The following is a 21,292-nucleotide window of genomic DNA, read 5'->3' as shown; positions in this document are numbered from 1 at the left end:
CCTGAGCTAATAGGCTGGTCCTGGACTTATTTCATAATTCACTGGCATAATTTACATACTACTATTTAACTATTTATGGTTCTATTACTACTTATTATTTATGGTGCAACTGTAATGAAAACCAATTTCCCCCGGGATCAATAAAGTATGACTATGACTATACTAGGGGCATTTTACAGGGGCCAACTAACCTCTCAGTCCATACAGTTTTGGGGTGTGGGAGCAAACCAGAGCACCCAGAGGAAATATGCAAACACGGTCACAGGGAGAGTAAGTTCACCTGGAGAGCACTGGAGGTCAGGATCAAAGCCAGGTTGCTGGAGCTGTGTCAACATGCCCCATGCCAGTGACAATAAACCTGATTCTGATTCTGAGCAGCTCATCCGGCAAAGTTGTCAGCACAAGGAAATAATGGTTACTCAAGGACCAAGGATGATGCCCAGTAGTAGCCGCAACTTTAACCTGTGTCCAGAGCAAAGGTGTTACATCTTACTTTAAGGAATTCCTGTGGTTTTTTAGTGAGTGTTGGCTTGGCTAGCGAGCACCTGAGAATGCTGGCCAAGGCATGCATGGCATTTTCATCACACGTGATTGAATGGTTATTGTATTGATGAAGTGCTAAAACAGCAGAATCCCACAGTCAGAAGGCAAGGTCAATATTCTCTCAGGGCAATCAAGGGTTACAGATATGTACAATATTGTGCAAAAGTCCTCGGCACATATATATTGCAGGAATGCCTACAACTTTTGCACAGTACTATAGTAATTTTATGTATTTCACTATACTTCTGCAGCAAAAAAACACATTTCTTGGCATATGTGAGTGATGATAAACCTGATTCTGATATGGGTCTCTACTGTGGATTGTGTGGGAAGGCGACAGGGAGAGGGGATTCATGGTTGGGAAAAGGGGAAGGGAAAGAGGAGGAAGTGGGAAGCACCAGAGAAATATTCTGTAATGATCATAAACTAATTGTTTGGGATTAAATAGCCTTGCCTGGTGTCTCAGGGCTGGGTGTGTCTAAACCCGCACCACCTCTCCTTCCCCCACCCCACCCCTGCAACTCATCTGCCACCTATCCCACACCCCTTCATGGCATTCCACCCTTGCTATTCCCAATATCTTTTGCTCCCACCAGATTTACAAATTCGCTCTCCACTCCATATCAACAAATATATAACTGTGCAAAAGTCTTAGGCACCCTAGCTATATATACAAATGTATGTGCATAAGACTATTGCACAGTACTGTATGTCATAAATGATATCCTAGACCTATGGTAACCTTGAGCTATGCTAAAGATCAAAACCTATGACAAAAGATGAAATAAAACTGGAGACTTTGAAGAAAGTTTAATCAATTAGGAAATAAATTAACAATGGTGATGTCATGATTATATTCTGTAGCAATGGCTAAGTAAGTAAATGCTTGGCCAGAGAAACAATGCTGGATGAGACAGCTAAAACTCTTGGGAAATTAGGACCAGTTCTGGAGTAGGATAGTGGTAATGCTTCTTCTAAAAGCTGAAATATTTGTCTCTCAAGAATTTTGATCATTTGAACATTCATTTAGAAAAATGTTTTCATTTAAAGATAAAAACAAAATGCTATGGAAGATGAAGTGGCAGAAAAAGCCAGTGAGAGTGGAAGTGAAAAGGTACAGTGGAAAGGTTATAACCATATAACCATATAACAATTACAGCACGGAAACAGGCCATCTTGGCCCTTCTAGTCCGTGCCGAACTCTTACTCTCACCTAGTCCCACCGACCTGCACTCAGCCCATAACCCTCCTTTCCTTTCCTGTCCATATAGCTGTCCAGTTTAACTTTAAATGACAACATTGAACCTGCCTCAACCACTTCTGCTGGAAGCTCGTTCCACACAGCCACCACTCTCTGAGTAAAGAAGTTCCCCCTCATGTTACCCCGAAACTTTTGCCCTTTAACTCTCAACTTATGTCCCCTTGTTTGAATCCCCCCCCACTCTCAATGGAAAAAGCCTATCCATGTCAACTCTATCTATCCCTCTCATAATTTTAAATACCTCTATCAAGTCCCCTCAACCTTCTATGTTCCAAAGAATAAAGACCCAAATTGTTCAACCTTTCTCTGTAACTTAGGTGATGAAACCCAGGTAACATTCCAGTAAACCTTCTCTGTACTCTCTCAATTTTGTTGACATCTTTCCTATAATTTGGTGACCAAAACTGTACGCAATACTCCAAATTTGGCCTCACCAGTGCTTTGTACAATTTCAACATTACATCCCAACTCCTATACTCAATGCTCTGATTTATAAAGGCCAGCATACCAAAAGCTTTCTTCACCACCCTATCCACATGAGATTCCACCTTCAGGGAACTATGCACTACTTATAATTTGATATGACTACTTATAAATCTGCAATCCAAGTAGAAAAGCCTCTGGACCTTAATGACAAGTACTTAAGAATGTAAATTTTAAACAACATTGGGGCAACTTAGAATTGAGCTAGAGTACAAAAGTGTCAGTAAAGAACTGACCTTGCCAGAAAATGCAATGATGTTGAATTTGCAATCAGTCATTGCATAGGCCCGTGCAAACAAAATCTCAATCAAGTGGTACTTCATTGCGTCCAGCATAGTTTGCATGCTCATAGATGTGTCCAGAACAAAGGTTATATTCTTTTCTTTGATACCTCTAAGCAGAATCGTAGAACTCCCTGTACAGAATAAAGATGATTGGACCGGCATAACAATTCTCTGAAATGAAAACATAGAATGAAATTTATACCACCAGTTCAGCTTCCTCTTACGTACCTAGATCCCAGAAATCAACATAGCCCTAGCTTGACTTCTGAAGGAACATTCATCTCTAATATGTTCTGTCCAATGGGAAAATTATGCTTCCAAAGTATTGTAACACCAATCTATATCCTCCAGAATAATTTAAGGTACCAGATCAATACATATCTGGTATATCCAAACTGACTCAGCGAACAATAATTTTACACAATATCACATTCTACAATCTTGTTTACATTTCTTTTTCTCCAGCTAAACTTCAAGGATACGAATAACGTGACAATGAGTTTTACCTTAATGAATGATGATAAAGGACACAGGTGTTTCTTGCCTACACGATAGGTATTTATGTTTGAGTTTATGTACGTGTGCATGTGTGCCAAGTCTGTGTAGGAGAGCTTAGTCTTCAGTCATTTTGGACCTCCTGCCATCGTACCACAGCCCCATTCTGTCAAGCCCAACTGGCAGCTGCTATTTAAAAAGCAACCCACATCAAAATACATGAGTCATCCTCACACCCAAGAGGCTGACTGAAAAGGAGAGCTGTAAAAGTCATGGATACATGACTACATTCATGAGTCACTTGGCCAGGGCACTGTTTAGTGTGGTGTTACGTAAAGCAATCTAGCCAAATCCTACAATAGGTTGGATCAGTTGACCCTGTTTAAGGTACAGCAAAAGACTTTAACGATCTAGGCTGAGAAAGAGAAATGTTAGCTAGCATTCACAAACCTGATCCATGTCCAAAGACTGCTGCTGTATAATCATAAGATTTGGAGAAGACTGGATTCAGCTGCACATCACCACTATGGTCTTTTAGCTAACTGACACATACAATCCACACCCTAATATTAAGAATGGCCATGTCGCCGGAACTTCTCACTGCTCAGTAAGATTCACATCTTCTGAAATAAGAAAAATGGATGTTAATGATGGTAAAGGCATATACAGTATATCACCGTAGAGATCTCAGAAAAAGAGCCATCCAGCAAGAATTTAAGTTGCTACACAATTTATTTTGAAGTTGCCGGTATTTATACTCCAGAGAATAAGCCTGCATCTGCAATAGATAAAAGCATTCAGTAAAGGTTGTTTTGAGGCAGCTTTATTTCAAGTACTGCTGTAACTTGTTGACTTGGATAAAGAATGACCAGCATTTATAACCTGCATCTGTTGGGCAGAAGCAAGCTTCAAGTAAATTATGCAAGGAATATTTTATATACATTATAAAATAAAGAATACAAATTCTTCCTTCATTAATATATATAAAACCTCCCCATTAGAGACATTGAATAAAATTCTACATCAAAGAAGGATACACAACAGGTTAAAATAATATTTCTGCCTATTAATATCTGATTACTTCTTACCTTTCATATATCTTCTCAATCCACTTTTCTGCTTGTAGCTATATGTCCAACTCAAACTCCATTAGAAGTATTAGCTTGTAGAAATACTTAGCTCATCAATACCTCTAAAGCTTATACTAGGCCTTATCTCTTGTTACATTGGAATTTCTCTCAATCCACCACTCTGCAGATATACTGTATCTCCTCTTTGCCGCCTTCATTGTTCATTTCTTTAGCACATTTGTTCCTAACGGCATCTAAAACTTTCCATATGTATTATTTATTAATCCTTGTACTATTCATACATTTCTCGTCACAAACATCTTACAATTATTGCGCACAGCTATTTCAAAATACCTTGAGTATTTGTCTGTCAATAATTTCCCAACTTATTTTGAGGTTGTCTACTGTTGTTTGTAATTCCATATTTTTATCTCCACTTTGATTTCTAGATATTAATCTCAGAATCTCTGTGTATCTGTGCCCTTCTGTCTCTCGTGGTTTCTATGTTCAAGACTGTCTAGTGAGTCTGTGTTTCTCTTGTTACCTGGGAGACCACAACTGTGTTTCTCTTGTTACCTGGGAGACCACAAACATAAACAAAGAGTATGCCAGTCTCTCATTACAGAAGTAGATTCAAGTTATTTTTTTCTACCCGTATTTTATGATTCTGCAACTAGATATTCAGCCTGCTATCTGTACTGGCAACACCAACGGAGGTGGGAAGTTTTATTTAAATCAAAACGCTGTTTTCAGTGACTGAATCAAAAAAAATGAATGAAACTGTTAACATATCTCATGATTTCAACAGTGTGACGTTAGGATCTTACTTCATTGAATGTTATGCAGGCACAGCATTCACACAAGACAATCTCTATCAACCAGCATTTATCCATAACTTTTAGTGATTGACCCCGCCCATCACTCAGTTAGCAAATCTGCATGCTTTAGACATGTATTTCACAGCTGACACACGCATTCACATCAGCCAAAACGTATTAATGAGAGACTTATTATCTTTAACTTTCAGAGCAAGGTGGTGCACAGGCAGGGACAGAAGCTGGTCACTAAATAGATGCACGTGCACTTCCTTACATGCTCAGACTGCCCACGGGCAAGGCTGTGTACAGCAATTGGAGAAAATAACTGAAACCTCAGTCTTAATCCTCCTTTGCACATCCATGATTTCCTATTTGAAAAAGGAGTCACATCAGGTTCCATGCACTTAATAGTCTGACCCTTTACAATAGTAGCAAAACACACAAAGTGCTGGAGGAACTCAGCAGGCCAGGCAGCATCTATGAAAAGAATAAACAGTCGATGGTTCAGGCCAAGACGTTTCAACAGGACTGGAGAAAAAAAAAACTGAGGCCAGGGTAAGAAGGTGGGGAGAGGGGAGGAAGAGGTACAAGGTGGTAGGTGAAACCGGAAGGGGTGAAGTAAAGGGCTGGGAAGTCAATTGCTGAAGGGCTGGAGAAGGGGGAATCTGTTAGAGGACAGAAGGCTATGGAAGAAAGGGAAGGGGGAGGAGCACCAGAGGGAGGTGATGGGCAGGTAAGGAGATGAGGTGAATGTGAATGGAAAAGAGGGGGGAGAAATTACCAGAAATTTGAGAAATTGATTTTCATGTCATCAGATTGGAGGCTACCCGGACAGAATATAAGGTGTTGCTCCTCCAACCTGAATGTGGCCTCTTCGCAATAGTGGAGGAAGCCATGGACTGACATGTCAGAATAGGAATGGGAAGTAGAATTTATATGGGTGACCACAGGGTGATACTGCTTTTTCTGCCAAATGAGTTCAATGAACCTGCCAAATTCAAATGAACAGTTATCACCTTGTTGAAGTATTGTCTTTAGATATTCCTTCCAACTAGCCAGCTTCATTGAGGAGTTAATAGTGGAAAGGGTGAGTAATTTCAAGTTCCTAGGAATTGGCATCTCAGAGGGTCAATCCAGAGCCCAACATGTTGATGCAATTACAAAAGACACACCTCAAAGTTGAAAGTTCAAAGTAAATTTACTATCAAAGTACACATATGTCACTATATACAACTCTGAGATTCATTTTCCTGCAGGCTTCATGGAAAATACAAAGAAGCAACGGAATCAATGAGAAACCTCACACAACAGAAGCTGGCAAACAACCAATGTGCAAAAGACAAACTGCAAATACAAAAAAAAAAGAATAAATAAGCAAAAAAAATCAAGGACACAAGGACTTTGAGATTTGTTATGTCACCAAGGACTCTAGCAAGTTTCTACAGATGTACCGCAGAGAGCATTCTACCAATGACTGGCACCAATGCATAGGATCGTAAGAAGTTTCATAGTGCTGTAGACTCAGCCTGCACCATCATGTGCACCAACTTCCCCAACATTGAGGACATCTGAAAAGGTGATGCCTCAAGATGGCAGCATCTATCATGAAGGACCATCACCATCCATGATATACCCTCTTCTCATTACTACCACCAGGGAGGAGGTACAGGAGCTTGAGGATGCACACTCAACATTTTAAGAACAGTTTTTCCCTTCTGCCAACAGGAGGAAATCTGCAGATGCTGGAAATTCAAGCAACACACACAAAATGCTGGTGGAGTGCAACAGGCCAGGCAGCATCTATAGGAAGAGGTACGTCGATGTTTTGGGCCGAGACCCTTCGTCAGGACTAACTGAAAGAAGAGATAGTAAGAGATTTGACAGTGGGAGGGGGAGGGGGAGATCCAAAATGATAGGAGAAGACAGGAGGGGAATGAATGGAGCCAAGAGCTGGAAAGTTGATTGGTAAAAGGGCCAAATTGAGAGGCTCGAAAACGAATCCTGAAGCCAACTGGAGTAAGTTGGCGGCGGAGACACGTTCCAAGGAAGGATATATGGCTGTAGTAGTGAGTCTGGGTCAAAATGTGGTCAAAAAGCTGAAGGGCCAAAGAAATTACAGGTGGGGAGCAGTCAGAGAAGGTTTCACTAACAGGCCAGGCAGCATCTATAGGAAGAGGTACAGTCGACGTTTCGGGCTGAGACCCTTCGTCAGGACTGCTGCCTCGCCTGCTGCATTCCACCAGCATTTTGTGAGTGTTGCTTGAGTTTCCAGTATCTGCGATTTCCTCGTGTTTGCATTTTTAAATTCACTACTGCGGAGCCTCTTCCAGTGATGCCTACACTGAAGAAGTTTAAATCTTCTCTTCGACGGGAGTTTAGTGAAACCCTCTCTGACTGCTCCCCATCTATAATTTCTTCGTCCCTTCAACTTTTCGACCACATTTTGACCCAGACTCGCTACTACTGCCATATATCCTTCCTTGGAACGTGTCTCCGCCGCCAACTTACTCCAGTTGGCCTCAGGATTTGTTTTCAAGCCTCTCAATTTGGCCCTTTTGCCAATCAACTTTTCAGCTCTTGGCTCCATCCCTCCCCCTATCATTTCAGATCTCCCTCTCCCCCTCCCCCTCCCACTTTCAAATCTCTTACTATCTCTTCCTTCAGTTAGTCCTGACGAAGGGTCTCGGCCCGAAACGTCGACTGTACCTCTTCCTATGGATGCTGCCTGGCCTGCTGCGTTCCACCAGCATTTTGTGTGTGTTTCCCTTCTGCCATCGGATTTCTGAACAGTCCATGAATCCATGAACTAGTTTGCTCCCTATTTGCACTATTTTATTTATTTTTATATTTCTTATTGTGATTTAAAGTAATTTTGTTTAAGTATTGCACTGTACTGCTGGTGCATAACAACAAATTTCATGTCATATGTCAGTGATAATAAATTTGATTCTGATTCATTCCTTAACACTAAATCCAGGATTTCCCCTACTGTTTTTGGGCTAGTAAATACTGCTTCAAGGAGCTTTTCAAGATGCAGTTAGGAATCTTGTGCACCTTTATATCTTTTACATTGAATAGTGTTCTTGTTAAGAGTTCCACCCTGTTTTAGTTTGCTTTGGACTGTTATGGGTCCGTAGGCTATCCCCAATAGCAACTGGATTCTATCTTTACATACACCCTTACAACAATTTTAACTATCAGTTAAAAAAAACCTCACTTAATATGTTAACAATATACCATGCAGCGGCACAGTAGCATAGCAGTTAGTGCCATGCTTTACAGTGTCAGCAATCCAGGCTGAATTCCTGCCACTGTCTGTAAGGAGTTTGCACATTCTCCCCATTACTGAATGGGTTTCCTCCCATTTTCCAAAAAGGTACGGGTTACTAAGCTGTGGACATGCTGCATTGGCATCAGAAACATGACAACACTTGCAGGCTGCCCTATGCCACATCCTCAGACTGTAATTTGCATGACATATTTCACTGTATCTTCCCATGTACATGTGACAAATAAAGCTCATCTCTCAATATTTCAATGAATGACATCATCATTATCATAAGAATAGAACAAAAATAATTACTAAAACTAGAGGGGTGTGGACTAATTCTGTTCATGGGAATGAGCATATGTTAATAATTGATGTCCATAAATCAGAAATTCATAATTCAGGGGCAGTCTGTATTGTAGACTGTTAGTAATGAATCTTACATTGGACATGGGCTCTTTCCAAGGCCAGTTCTCACTTTGTTCTGGGGATGTAGAGGCCCAGCACAAACTCGACGCTGAACTGAGCATTCTTTTCCATGAGAACTCGTCGATCTCAGTCCTGATCTTGCATTGGATCTGGTGGTGTCACATCAACAACTCACACTCAACGTCAGTAAGACCAAAGAATTGAGCCCGAACTGGGCAATTTCTGCGGGCGATATCATGTTCATTGGTAGGGTGGCATTGGTTCAAAGCAACAGCACCAACGGGGGAAATGTATTTCTCCTTTTCCAATCCACATTAAATCACTTTTTTCCAAGTGTTTGCGGAGCAAATGTACACTTGCCGGAAAGTGTTGATTTAGAAGGTGAAAGTTCTCTCTCCGCCAAAACAACGCTTGAAGCACAATTGCGGCATCTTGAGTTTATCCAATGGAAATAAGCTTTACTTGCGTGCTGTCCAATAAGGCTGCGGCTTGCTGGGAGGTGCGGCAGTGGGCTGGAGACGGCGGACATTATGTCCTGGTGCAGAGGGGTCGGGGCAGCGCTGCGGCGGGGGGCCTGGCTACTGCAGGCTGGCGGGAGCAGAGGGGTTCTTCCCGTCAGAAGGTGAGTGTTGGGGAGATCACTACAGCTTTGATGCTGTGCAGGCGGCAGCGGAAGGATAGGTGAGAGATGGCTGAAGGTCGGAAAAAGAAGAGAGGGACATGGAGTTGCATACCCGAGATCATAACCTTCTGTGTGAGATCCAGATTTCACCTCTCAATTACACCTTGAAATGCTTGCAATTGTCTCGAAGATATAGAAGCTGGAGATCCAAATGTTTAGCTGAAAAATGAAATGATAAGACGTTTCAACCAGGTGTTGGTGAAATTTGGGATGGAATACTCTTTGTTACGACGGAGAGTAGTGTACTAGCAGATAATATAGCCGTGATGCGCTAAGGAATTTTAAACTAATAAGTGAAAATGTGTTATGTCAGGGTGGACTTTATGTCTGTAGAGAAAGGTAAAATCAAAAGCTGTTAGGAACAGTTTAATAAGGCGGCATTAATAATCAAAGTCACATCGGGGGAAAAGTGAAATTTAAGAGTGCTATAGCTGATTGCCACAATTTCTGTTTTTTTCCAAGTGCAACTATATATAAATGGGTATGATCTGGGGGTCATAGGAAATGGGTCCTTTGGTTCAACTCGTCCATCCTGACCTTGAACTAGTCCCATTTGGCCCATATCTTTCTAAACCTTTTTTATCAGGAGGATGGGGTTGAGAAGGAAGATAAATCGGACATGATTGAATGGCAGAGCAAACTTCATGGGCTGAATGGCTGATACTATTCCTGTGTCTTATGAACTTGTCCAAATACCTTTTTAAACAGAAAATCAGGATGCATAATCAGTATATGTTAAGGCAGGAAATAACAAACGGCTACTGGAGGAAAAATGTTGGCTTCCTAACATCAAATATAGTGCTAGTAGTGTATTAATAAAGAAATTAGAATAAAACCCTGAGGCATCTGAAACCTGTATCTAATGGTCAAAGATAAAGGAGGAAAGAAATAAATGTATACATTGAAGATTGTTTTCTGAAGCAGAAGGGCAAAGAATAAACTGTTTTACAAAGAGACAGTTAAATTTGTCTTTTTAATTTTAAAAAGGTTATAATGGGATGGTGGTTATTCATTGTATCTGACGATGACAGGAAACCTGTGGGAGAGATTTTTAAAGTGGATAAGTGGTTGCGCTGGGGCAGTTCCACTCTCGACCTTGGAGGTCTACGTCTAGTGGTACGAGTAGTCATCACAACTGGGGTCTTCCTTGGTTGCAGTGGATGATCATAACAACTTCTGTGCCATGTCATGCCCTTCACTCTCCACGGAGCGTTGTAGGACTGCCTTCCTGGCCATTGGATTTCACTGTAGATCTCATCCGCCAGTTTGTTGAAGCTACAGTGCCTTGAAAAAATAGCCCCCACAATTATGTTCACATTTTACTAACACGTGAAGGTCTGCAGATGCTGGAAGTCCAAAGCAAAACACTCAAAATGCTGGTGGGTCCTGAAATGTCAACTGTTTACTCTTTTCCATAGATGCAGCCTGATCTACTGAGTTTCTCCAGCATTATGTGCGTTGCTTCACAATTTACTAATCCCATTTTCTAAATTTAAAATTGTAGTAGTAGTTTTGAGCTAATCTACAAAATGTTGCGTATCATGTCAAATCAAAAGAAAAAAATCCAAAATTGTGAGGCTGCAAAATTATTTATCCCCTTTGTAATTACTATGCTAACTTTCCATGGGTACAACTCACTGAATTTGTTGATGTAGAAAATTGGAGGATCACCTGTTTTCAATGAATTCATAACAATAAATACCCCTTCTCCCTGTAGAGTCCAACAGTATGGTAGATTTTCAACAGACCAAACCAAAATAAAGACAAGGGCATTCAAGACAGTCAGGAAAATGCAAATTAGAGAAGCACAAATCTGGGAAACAATACAAGACCATTTGAACATACCTCCTGAGCTCAGTGCAGTCCATCATAAAAATGTGGAAAAATACGAAATGACAGCCACACTGCCTAGATAAGGCCACCGCTCTGAACTTAGTCACTGGAGAAGAATTCCACTTGTAAGAGAGGCTAGTGTGATGCTAACCCTGAATGAGCTACAGAAGTTAGTGGCTGCAACTGGAGATGAAGTTTTTGGCTCTGCAATCTCTAAGGCCTGCCACAAGAAGAGTATTAATGGAAGAGTGGCAAGGAAGAAACCCTGGCTTTAAAAAAAAAAGGTGTGCATCCTTGCCCATAAAGACTTTGCAAAGCATCACTTAGAAGATACTGTAAAGATATAGAACAAGATCGTTGTGGTTGGATGAGACTAAAGTGGAACTTTTTGGCCTCAACGCTGAGCAGTACGTGTGGCGTAAGTCCAAAACTGCGCATCAGCCAGGTAACACCATTCCTTCTGTAAAGTATGATGGAGACAGCAGGGACTGGAAATTGATGGGTAGATAAATGCTGCTAAATACAGAGATCCTGGATTAAAAACCTGCTAGCCTCTGCCAGAAAGCTTAAATGAGGGAGGAGGCTCATCTTTCAGTAGGACAACAACCCAAAACACACTGCCAGAGCAACCATGGAGTGGGTTCAAGTGAAGAAAAGTGATGTCTTTCAGTGACCCAATTAGAGCCCTGACCTTAATGCGTTCGAATATCTTTGGCAAGACCTCAAGATTGCTGTATGCTGCCTTTCCCCTACTAGCTTGGCATAGCAGTTTTGCAAGGAGGATGGACAAATCTTGCTCCATCACGTTGTTCAAAGCTAATAGAGACTTAACCAAAAAGAATACTGGCTGTAATAGCCACAAGAAGTGGTTCAACTAAGTACTGAGCAAAGGGGGATGAATACTTTTTTTTAAACTGCTGATACTTGCTTTTGAATTTTTAGTTTTTCATGCTTTACATTTTCCCTTGTTCTATGGATTCTACTGTGAAAAAAGGAGCATATGATTCACAAATAAAAATTCTCATTTAAATTGATCAAAATCTCTGCTTCTAATACTCATTTTTATGAACAAGGGGTTGGGGACTGAATACTTTTACAATGTTAGGACAGGCATGGCCCTGTCTCACCAAAGTGTTAGGCTTGCTGGCTACCCTCTCCTTGTTTAGACTATCTGTCGAAGCCATGTACCAGGACGTGGCCACTGTCACATGCAAACAGTTACTTGGATCCGTAGGTGACAGCTGAACGTTTGGTGGAGACCAAAGGTGAGTGAGCTGTCCCAGGGTGGACATAACAGGCCCCTTCACCAGAGGTGCTACCCCTCCCATAATACACCCCTATCATAGGTGCAAATACAGGTCGACCTTCACTAATCTGGCACCATTGGGACCTGAGGAGTGCCAGATTAGTGAAAATGCCGAATTACAGAAGGATCACATGAAGCATAATCAATACTGGATTATCGAAGGAACCGGTTTACGGGTAGTTGGATAAGTGAAGGTCGACTTAGAGTATGATTAAGCCTAGAATGAAGTTTTTCATGAGATTGTCTTGAGATGGAACGCTGAAACCATAATAATAGATCTTATATGATCATGTTACATTTCATATTATAAATGGTAATTTTAGCTAAGTTGCAAAACACAGCCTGAACTGTTTTCTTTTGCTTTCATAGGTTGAAAATCTTTTTGTTTCAGGTATATTAAAAGGGTGGGTTTGATAGATTGTTGGGCACCAACAAAGTTGTGGGGTTAAGGATGAAGATATTCTTCTGTGCTTTTATTGAAGAATGGAGTGATGTGTTCTGCTCCAATTTCTTGCGTTGGTGTATGATATGCATGTCTGTATATTCTAGCATAAATTACTCTCCCAACCCTGTTGCCTTTTCCAGAGCTGGTGGTGGGGTCCACATTGAGCCTCAATATCGACAATATCCAGAGTTGACCAAAAAGCAAGTGTTCCAGTCCGAGTTTCTCAGTGGTTTCATGTGGTTCTGGATATTATGGCATCTGTGGCATGATACTGATGCAGTCATTGTGAGTACTTCATCAACCTTTAATATTCCACATTCATGTAGTAATTGATCATTTTCACTTCGCATAGTGGAGGGAGAGTGCAGAATTGTGTGCCTTAATGCATTCTTTATCCTCACTGACTGCTTGCAGATGGGTTTTTTTAGGTATCCAAGCAATCTTCAGACTCAGTTTATTTCATACTGTGCTTCTGATTTAGTGGTGTAGTTTCTATCATTTTGTTGAAATATAAAGTAAATTGCAGCTAGCTTAAGCTTCAAATCTTTCAAGCTTTTTCTGGTGGAAGTCTAGTCTTCCAGAGCCAGTGTGGGACTGAACCTAGGGAACCCAGTACCCCTGTGCTGCAGTATTGAACTTCCCGTGGAGTCAAATGTGACAGCACAGATTTTTGAGAACATTGAGTTATCAGGTTAGGGAGCTGCCCAAAGCACAGTATTTCCATTCAAATAAATGGAAGAATTAGCTACTTGGAGAAAGATATTCAAAGATCATTGAATAAATGTTATGTTTTAATGTATTTTTTTTAGGGCTGTAAAATAAGAAAAAATGCAACATTCATTAACATTGCTTTTGCATTTCAGGGCAGTCTTTCTAGCTGTTTTCTGTATTGAGAAAAGCCCAAGACATTGCATTTATTAACTGCCTTTGGCACAGAGGCCATCCCACGAAAGCCCAGTACTGGATAAAATTTTACATTGTGCCCCACAAGAACAGGTGGCCAGCAGCTAGGTCATCAAAGTACCCTTTGGGTGAGGAGTTTAGGAACAATGCCATTGGTTGAGTGTTTTAAAAAAATTGGCTTCTTGTAAAGGGCCAGAATAGGAATCCAAGTTCTTGGCGTATTGGAACTGGATGATGTTTAAGAGACAGAAAAAAAAATCGAAAGGATGAGAAATTTGGTTTATTTTTAACTGAAGATCAGTGGCATTGGGTAAATGTGATGGTTGGGGGTGACTAAATTCAGTAAACCAAAATCGTATCTGTTATTGCCAGTATTTGTTACATCATTGGGTTGTCATTGAAAGTTAATAAAACATTCAGTAGAAGAACACAGCACAATACAGGCTCTTTGGCCCATGATGTTTGCAACCTTTTAACCTACTCCAAGATCAATCCAACCCTTCCTACTCACATAGTTCCCATTGACTTCATTTGCTTCCTTTAGTTGACTTGAATGTTATTAATGTTACCTTTGCGCAATTGTTCTGCTTTAATCTAAAGGCTAGGGTGGCCCATGACTACATATTACTTTAGACAAAGAAGATTTAATATTGGAGCAGCTGTGAATCTAATTGTAATTGTGCACAAACATTGCTCTGGCCTACCTTTTAGGGGAACAACAAAGTGTTATCAGTATAGTGCAGGCTATTAAACAAGTACACAAGTATATAAAGTCAAGGTAAAACTTAACTTTGACTAATGACATAGATTGTTGCCCAAAGAAAGTTTAAAACAATGGGCTGACTAATGTTACTGCAAGAGGCATTTGTTGTAAAAACCTATTATAGTAGTTTAATTTGGAACCACAGTACATAAAGGCAGGTTATTAAAATGTGATTTGCTGATGATGGCTAAATTTTGGCAGAATTAAACAAGATTTCATAAAAAGTAAGCTTCTGTACTTGATGTATTACATGTTGATTTAAATAGAAGTTGCTTCAAGAAATCGCCTCCACTATCCACAATTAAAGTCTGGTATTGTTGTATTATAGGGTCACTTTCCTTATCCTGATCCCTCTGAGTGGACTGATGAGGAGTTGGGCATTCCTCCAATTGATGAGGAATGACTTAAATGTCTTTTTTTAAAAAGGTAGGTTCAATGCATTGATAGTTTGTGCTTGCAGTGTTGAAGGATTATTAATGGCTTTTATTGTGAGTAAACAAGTTGATTTTATTTAAACCTACATCCTTCCCTGAGTAATATTTCCAGACTTTTTAAATAAATCTCCCACATAGAATTGTTAATAGTGCCTACTCCCCCCCGCCCCCAGTAAAAGTATCTTGAATCTAAATTGTGCTTGCTTCCTCCTTTGGCCAAATCACAAAAATCAAAGTAAATTATTAGTCCCTTGCTGCCCAGCGTACTCGTATGGAATTTCCAGTGTCCTGTTATGACATACATATTGGTCCAATGTGGAAATGTCCATGTTTAATTTGAATCATGCCTTTTTCTTATTATATTGTTTAATTAAACAGTGTGATATACTTCTGTGATTTCTGCACCTTCCCCCCCCCCCCCCGCCCATGTGGATATAATCTTGATTGGTCTTGCACCTAATTTTCTATTTACATACACAGCTATTACCTGCATACAGTTTTAAGCTATTTTTTAAAAATAAACATTAAAATGGTACACAGATTGATTTCAAGGGAGCAAGCCGGTCATCAGTACCACCTCCCTTGTGAATATTTTTCATGTATGGACCAAAATGCTGACTGCTGGGAAAATTTGATTGGCGAGCATCACCATAAAATTTGATTTAATTCTCACAACAACCAAATTAACTCTCATTCCAACAAGATGCAAATACACAGCAGTCTAAATTTTCATTCGTAGATCATCACCTGTAAAATGTGTAGCGTTTCTAACTCTGTCCCTCCTGGCACTTATCCTTGTAAGCGGAACAAGTGCTACACATGCCCTTACACTTCCTCCCTTACCACCATTCAGGGCCCCAAACAGTCCTTCCAGGTGAGGCGACATTTCACCTGTGAGTGCTGGGGTGATATACTGCGTCCAGTGCTCCCGATGTGGCCTTCTATATATTGGTGAGACCCGACGCAGACTGGGAGATCGTTTCGCTGAACACCTACGCTCCATCCGCCAGAGAAAGCAGGATCTCCCAGTGGCCACATATTTTAATTCCACGTCCCATTCCCATTCTGATATGTCTATCCACGGCCTCCTCTACTGTAAAGATGAAGCCACACTCAGGTTGGAGGATTAACACCTTGTATTCCGTCTGGGTAGCCTTCAACCTGACGGCATGAACATTGACTTCTCTAACTTCTGCTAATGCCCCACCTCCCCCTCGTACCCCATCCGTTATTTATTTATATACACACATTCTTTCTCTCTCTCTCTCCTTTTTCTCCCTCTGACTATACCCCTTGCCCATCCTCTGGGTTTTTTTTCCCCCCTCCCCCTTTTCCTTTTCCCTGGGCCTCCTGTCCCATGATCCTCTCATATCCCTTTTGCCAATCAACTGTCCAGCTCTTCGCTCCATCCCTCCCCCTCCTGTCTTCTATCATTTTGGATCTCCCCCTCCCCCTCCCACTTTCAAATCTCTTACTAACTCTTCCTTCAGTTAGTCCTGACGAAGGGTCTTGGCCTGAAACGTCGACTGTACCTCTTCCTGGAGATGCTGCCTGGCCTGCTGCGTTCACCAGCAACTTTGATGGGTGTTGCTTGAATTTCCAGCATCTGCAGAATTCCTCATGTTTGCGTTTCTAACTCTGCCTTGATTTAAGAATGTGTAGCTGCACGGTTCTGGGAACAAATCTCAAGACTTTCTATGTTCTATGCTCCCTCAATATTACTTTTTCCCATTAAATGCAGAGGCTATAGGTGGCTTTTACTTGTAAACATTTGCACTCTAAAAGCTTGGAAATTATGTTTTTGTTTTTCTTTCAGTGTTTTCTTCACGGAGTTTCTGGAGGAATTCATCTGACACTTGAAGAAATCACCTTTATTGTAAATTAAATTGGAATAAATGTATTACCTGTACAGTACTAAAACTTGGTATTCTCTACTCTTTTTAAGATTACAAGATCCTTTTGTTTAGTTGATGAAATGGAAAATTATTATTTCTTGTACATGAATAAGAATGAAATCATTTGCTTCAGTGCAAGTATTGATTTCATAATAAAATAACTGCTCTTGTAAGTTAACTAGGAACTCTTTCATCTCATAAACCACCAGAGCTGTGCTCTTGCTTTACAAACTTTGAACCATTTACTAAGATTATAATCATGCAATTAATTAAGCAAGTGGTGCTGCTGGAGCTGACAGTCCCATGGGAAGATAGCTTGGAAGAGACCTTTGAAAGGAAGCTCTCCAAGTACGTAGTACCGGTCCGCAACTATCAGCAGGCTGGATGGAGAGCGAGGTGTCTCCCAGTGGAGGTTGGTTGTAGGGGATTCGCAGCCTGTTCCTTAGTTAGAGCCTTCAGCAACTTGGGCATCGAGGAAGAGGAGAGCCATACACAGTATCACCAATGCAGCAGAGAGGGCCTCAAGATGGCTGTGGCTCAAAAGAGAGGAGCCATGGAGTCATAAGTAGCTAGCCATCTGGACACAAGCTGGGGACTGATCAGCACTGGCTGGGTCACCTAGAGGAGGTTGTATGATGTTGAAAGACCCGAAACAGCCGATGATTCCAGGAACATCACTGAAGGTGTGTCCAGAAGCATCAGTAGATGTATGTACACAGATTATAATCATGCAATTAATTTCTTGTTAATTGTGTAATGAAATGTAATAGGACAAATTTAACCACATCCACTTCCAAATTTCAGGAATAACTAAATATGAAAATCAGAAACCATCTCTTCAGTAGGGATGTGTATTGAATAAAATTCAGTAAACTGAATTTTTTAAACTGGGAAAGAATTTATTCCATGTACACAGTACTAAAATTAAAAAGTTTTTAAAAAAAAAAACGATTTCAAATGACCCAGCAAGAGCTAAAGTCATGGCAGATTGTATGCTATGGGTAAAGTCTTGGAGGCATATAGACTCATTAACATATTTACTGGTTCCAGAGAAAGAAAATTGCCCAGGTGAGGCATGAGTCTAGAACAGGGGTCGGCAACCTTTTTGTCTCTGTGGGCCGGATCGCATATTAATGAGCGGACAGTGGGCCAGATAAATGCCATAAAAAACTTGAAATATGGGAATTATCCATTTAAATAAATCTAGTTATGTTTGGCCTCAAATTAATGAATAACGCGTGCTAGAAAATCATTTGTACTTAAGGTTGCCTACCCCTGGTCTAGAAGAACAGCAGTGTTGCAAATAATTCTCTGCACTTGGCAACCAAAACTTTCTGAGACTTGGCATATAGGTTTGAAGAGCCAATGATTGACCAATTGCTCTTGATTCTCCCAGAACACAACAGTTTGTGCCTTTTGATTGGGTGGTCCATTCGCAATGAAGTGCAAGGGAGCTCTATCCCCACCATTCCTTACATGGCCTTTAAAACGCTGTCATGCTTGAACAGCTTTATTTTAAACCTTATCCATAGTCGGTACCTCCTGTACCTAGTAAAGTGGTTACTGAGTATGTTCGTAGTTTTCTGTTGCTGAAGTACATCCACTCCAAGGTTTGTCCTGTTGTGTGTTCAGAGATGCTCTTCTGCACACCACTATTGTAATGTGGGGTTATACTGACTTCCCTGTCAGCTTCAACCAGTCTGGCCATTCTCCTCTGACATCTCATTAACAAGGCACTTTCTCCCACAGACTTAATGGATTTTTTTTTTTGCACCATTGTAAACTCGCAAGACTGTTAACTTGTGGAGAAAATCCCAGCAGTTTCTAAGATACTCATACTGGCCCATTTGGGCATCAACAATCAAAGTCACTTGATCACATTTCTTCCCCATTCTGATTTTTGGTCTGAACAACAAATGAACCTGAATAAACTCTTCTTGGGCTTTAAGCTGGGTACAGATAAGCCCAAGAAGAGTTTATTTGTCATATACGCTGGGAAACCACTAGGTCCTTTTTCATCAAATGAACCTCTACCATTTTCTTCATGCTTTCATGCATGGAATTGCTGCCATATGATTGGCTCTTTAGATAATTGCATCAATGAGCTGGTGTACCTAAGAAAGTGGCCACTGAGTCTACACTGCAATACAATAAAACTGATAATCCAGGTCTTCAGCACTTAAGTCCTGCTCTGTTTCCATTTCAAACGATCAAAACTTCTATCAGTCACATCTTGACTTTTTTAAACACTAATGAATAAGATACTAATTTGTCTAAGCAACACACACAAAAAATGCGACGAAAGGTCAGGCCTGAAACGTCAACTGTACCTCTTCCTATAAATGCTGCCTGGGCTGCTGCGTTCACCAGCATTTTTTGTGTGTGTTGCTTGGATTTTCAGCATCTGCAGGTTTCCTCGTGTTTACTAATTTGTCTAATCCCTCTTTTAAATTAATTCAAAGTAATTCCTCTGCCCTTGTCGTTAATTTAAATGGCAACCATCAGATTTTCTCAACGTGCATTCCTTCCTCCATCAGAATACAGTGTCTGGAATTAGTTCCATTTACAAAATGCAATGCAATAACTCACCTCTGCCAGAATTACCCAAGTTTGTACCCTCTACTAAGAACAAGGGCTTCACTTACCTGCACAATCCCTTCCAATTTGTACACAATCCGCTCTTTCCTCACTGGCTCTAAATCCTGGAACTCCCTACCCATCAGGACTGTGGGAGTCCTTTACCAGGACTGCAGTTCAAGAACGCCCATCATCTCCTTTGTGAGATATCTCACAGATGGGCAATTAATCTGGTCTTGTTGGTGATGCTCAGATCCTGCAAAATGAATGAGTGAAAAATAAATACAATTGCCCCTGCCTCTGGAATTCTGCTATTTGGTCCAAAGTTGTAGTAAGAACTTGAATAGTGCATCTGGAAGTATTCAAACTGAGCTTCAGTGAGCATGTTTTGGTGAATAAATGGCATAGCAACTTTGGTTATCTCCATCAGTGTAGACAGGTAATTAGGAATGGACCTGCCCTACTGTTCGTGTACAGGACATGTCTGGGACAGATGGATGCCAGTATTGCAAGTATATTGGAATAACCTGTCCAGATCACAGCAGTTCTACTCTACATTACACTCCTTCCAAAGCCTTCCAGATGTAATGTTAAGAGCTGTTCATCATATTTAAGCTAATTAGATTTTTAAGTAACATGCCCATGGCATAACCTCTCCTTAATGTGGTTTTCTTGCTGTGCAGTATCCTATCATATTTTTGTAGCTATATTAGATACTTTAATCATTGAAATCTCATATTTAGATTTTCAACATATTAGAATATACAAAGTTAAATTTTTAAGCTGTAAACTGAATAGTTCATTTTTGAATGGCCAAAACCCTTTGAAGATTTTGCTTATTTACTTAATCTATCAAAATATTGTGTAATTTACTGCTTCCAGAAGGGGAAGTAAAAGGAGAGACTTCCTATCTGCTGTGGTATCACGAGAAGGGAATGTTTGTTAGTTGAGGTGAAAGATTGAGCAAAAGTTCCTTTCTGAATGATGACATGGGAGGGGTTGATTTGCCCAGTAGTAGAAATTACAGGGCATAACCATTGAAATGTGGAGACTGATGGGGGTGAAAGATAGGACAAAGAAAATCATATGGAAAGCAGTGAGAGCAGAGTTCTGAGAAATGAAATGGAAACACAGCTGAAAAGTTTTGTCAACAAAGATAGTGGGGAAACCAGTTACCAAGAAAAGACAACATTTTGGAAGCACAAGTGTAAAACAAAAATCACTGCTAAACAAATTAAGAAAATGTAATGGTTTTCTTACAGGAGGTGTTATGAGAGAGGGCGCAATCAGGATAGTTGTGCCCTCCCATCCCCTTTTCTACAATTTAAAACGTTCTTAGTTTCTAACTTCACTCAGTTCCAATAAATGGTCATCAACCTAAAAGCAAACAAGAGAAAATCTGCAGATGCTGGAAATCCAAGCAACACACAGAAAATGCTGGAGGAACTCAGCAGGCCAGGCAGCGTCTAGGAAAAGAGTAGTCAACGTTTCGGGCTGAAAACCTACGGCAGGACTGGATAAAAAAAAAGTTGGGAGTAGATTTAAATCTTCTGTCTTTCATTTAGAATCGTGAGTAGTAGGGTCCCCAACATGGATGAAAAATGGCACAATTACTCATGCTGCCATTTTGGATTTTTCCCCTGTTGTTTGTTCTGCTTCAGGCTACTCAAATCAGTTTCACCAAATTTCATTTCAATTCCAAGAACTCCAATTTTGGCTAGGAGTCTCTGAAAAAGCACTCTAACGATGCCAAAGGAGTTTTTAAATTTTAGGCAGTTTGGATTAGGCTCATGAAGTAGAGAG

General features: G+C 40.6%; 2 protein-coding genes across 7 annotated transcripts in view; one reads left to right on the top strand and one right to left on the bottom strand.

Annotated features, from left to right (window-relative positions):
• Window positions 1–19,647, bottom strand: part of LOC134351611 (uncharacterized) — a 34,702-nt gene extending 15,055 nt beyond the window's left edge. For 2 of the 6 annotated variants that reach the window (XM_063057989.1, XM_063057994.1), the window contains exons 1-3: window positions 4,155–4,617; window positions 3,517–3,689; window positions 2,524–2,742 (exon numbers count right to left, since the gene is read on the bottom strand). In XM_063057989.1, coding sequence (XP_062914059.1) covers window positions 2,524–2,742; window positions 3,517–3,552 — 255 coding nt within the window. In that variant the 5' untranslated portion in view covers window positions 3,553–3,689; window positions 4,155–4,617. Of the gene's footprint in view, window positions 1–2,523; window positions 2,743–3,516; window positions 3,690–4,154; window positions 4,618–8,665; window positions 9,098–19,557 lie in introns of those variants that run through there. The other 4 variants (XM_063057992.1, XM_063057990.1, XM_063057993.1 and 1 more) reach the window with 4 other exon arrangements.
• Window positions 9,120–17,090, top strand: ndufb2 (NADH:ubiquinone oxidoreductase subunit B2). The gene is made up of 4 exons (XM_063057995.1): window positions 9,120–9,273; window positions 13,058–13,202; window positions 14,912–15,009; window positions 16,834–17,090. The coding sequence occupies exons 1-3, from the start codon at window positions 9,182–9,184 to the stop codon at window positions 14,984–14,986; spliced, it is 312 nt and encodes a 103-aa protein (XP_062914065.1). The 5' UTR covers window positions 9,120–9,181; the 3' UTR covers window positions 14,987–15,009; window positions 16,834–17,090.
• Window positions 19,648–21,292: the final 1,645 nt, after the last annotated feature.

Source organism: Mobula hypostoma, chromosome 9, assembly GCF_963921235.1.
Source record: "Mobula hypostoma chromosome 9, sMobHyp1.1, whole genome shotgun sequence".
Classification (NCBI taxonomy): domain Eukaryota; kingdom Metazoa; phylum Chordata; class Chondrichthyes; order Myliobatiformes; family Myliobatidae; genus Mobula; species Mobula hypostoma.
Note: the sequence above shows the minus strand (reverse complement) of the source record. Positions and strands in the feature narration are given on the sequence as shown.

Excerpts from the sequence above, each read along its gene's own strand:
- ndufb2 (XM_063057995.1), top strand. The coding sequence starts at position 9,182 with ATGTCCTGGTGCAGAGGGGTCGGGGCAGCGCTGCGGCGGGGGGCCTGG. Across the intron at positions 9,274-13,057 it reads GGGGTTCTTCCCGTCAGAAG|AGCTGGTGGTGGGGTCCACA; the intron begins GTGAGTGTTGGG and ends TGCCTTTTCCAG. Across the intron at positions 13,203-14,911 it reads ATGATACTGATGCAGTCATT|GGTCACTTTCCTTATCCTGA; the intron begins GTGAGTACTTCA and ends GTTGTATTATAG.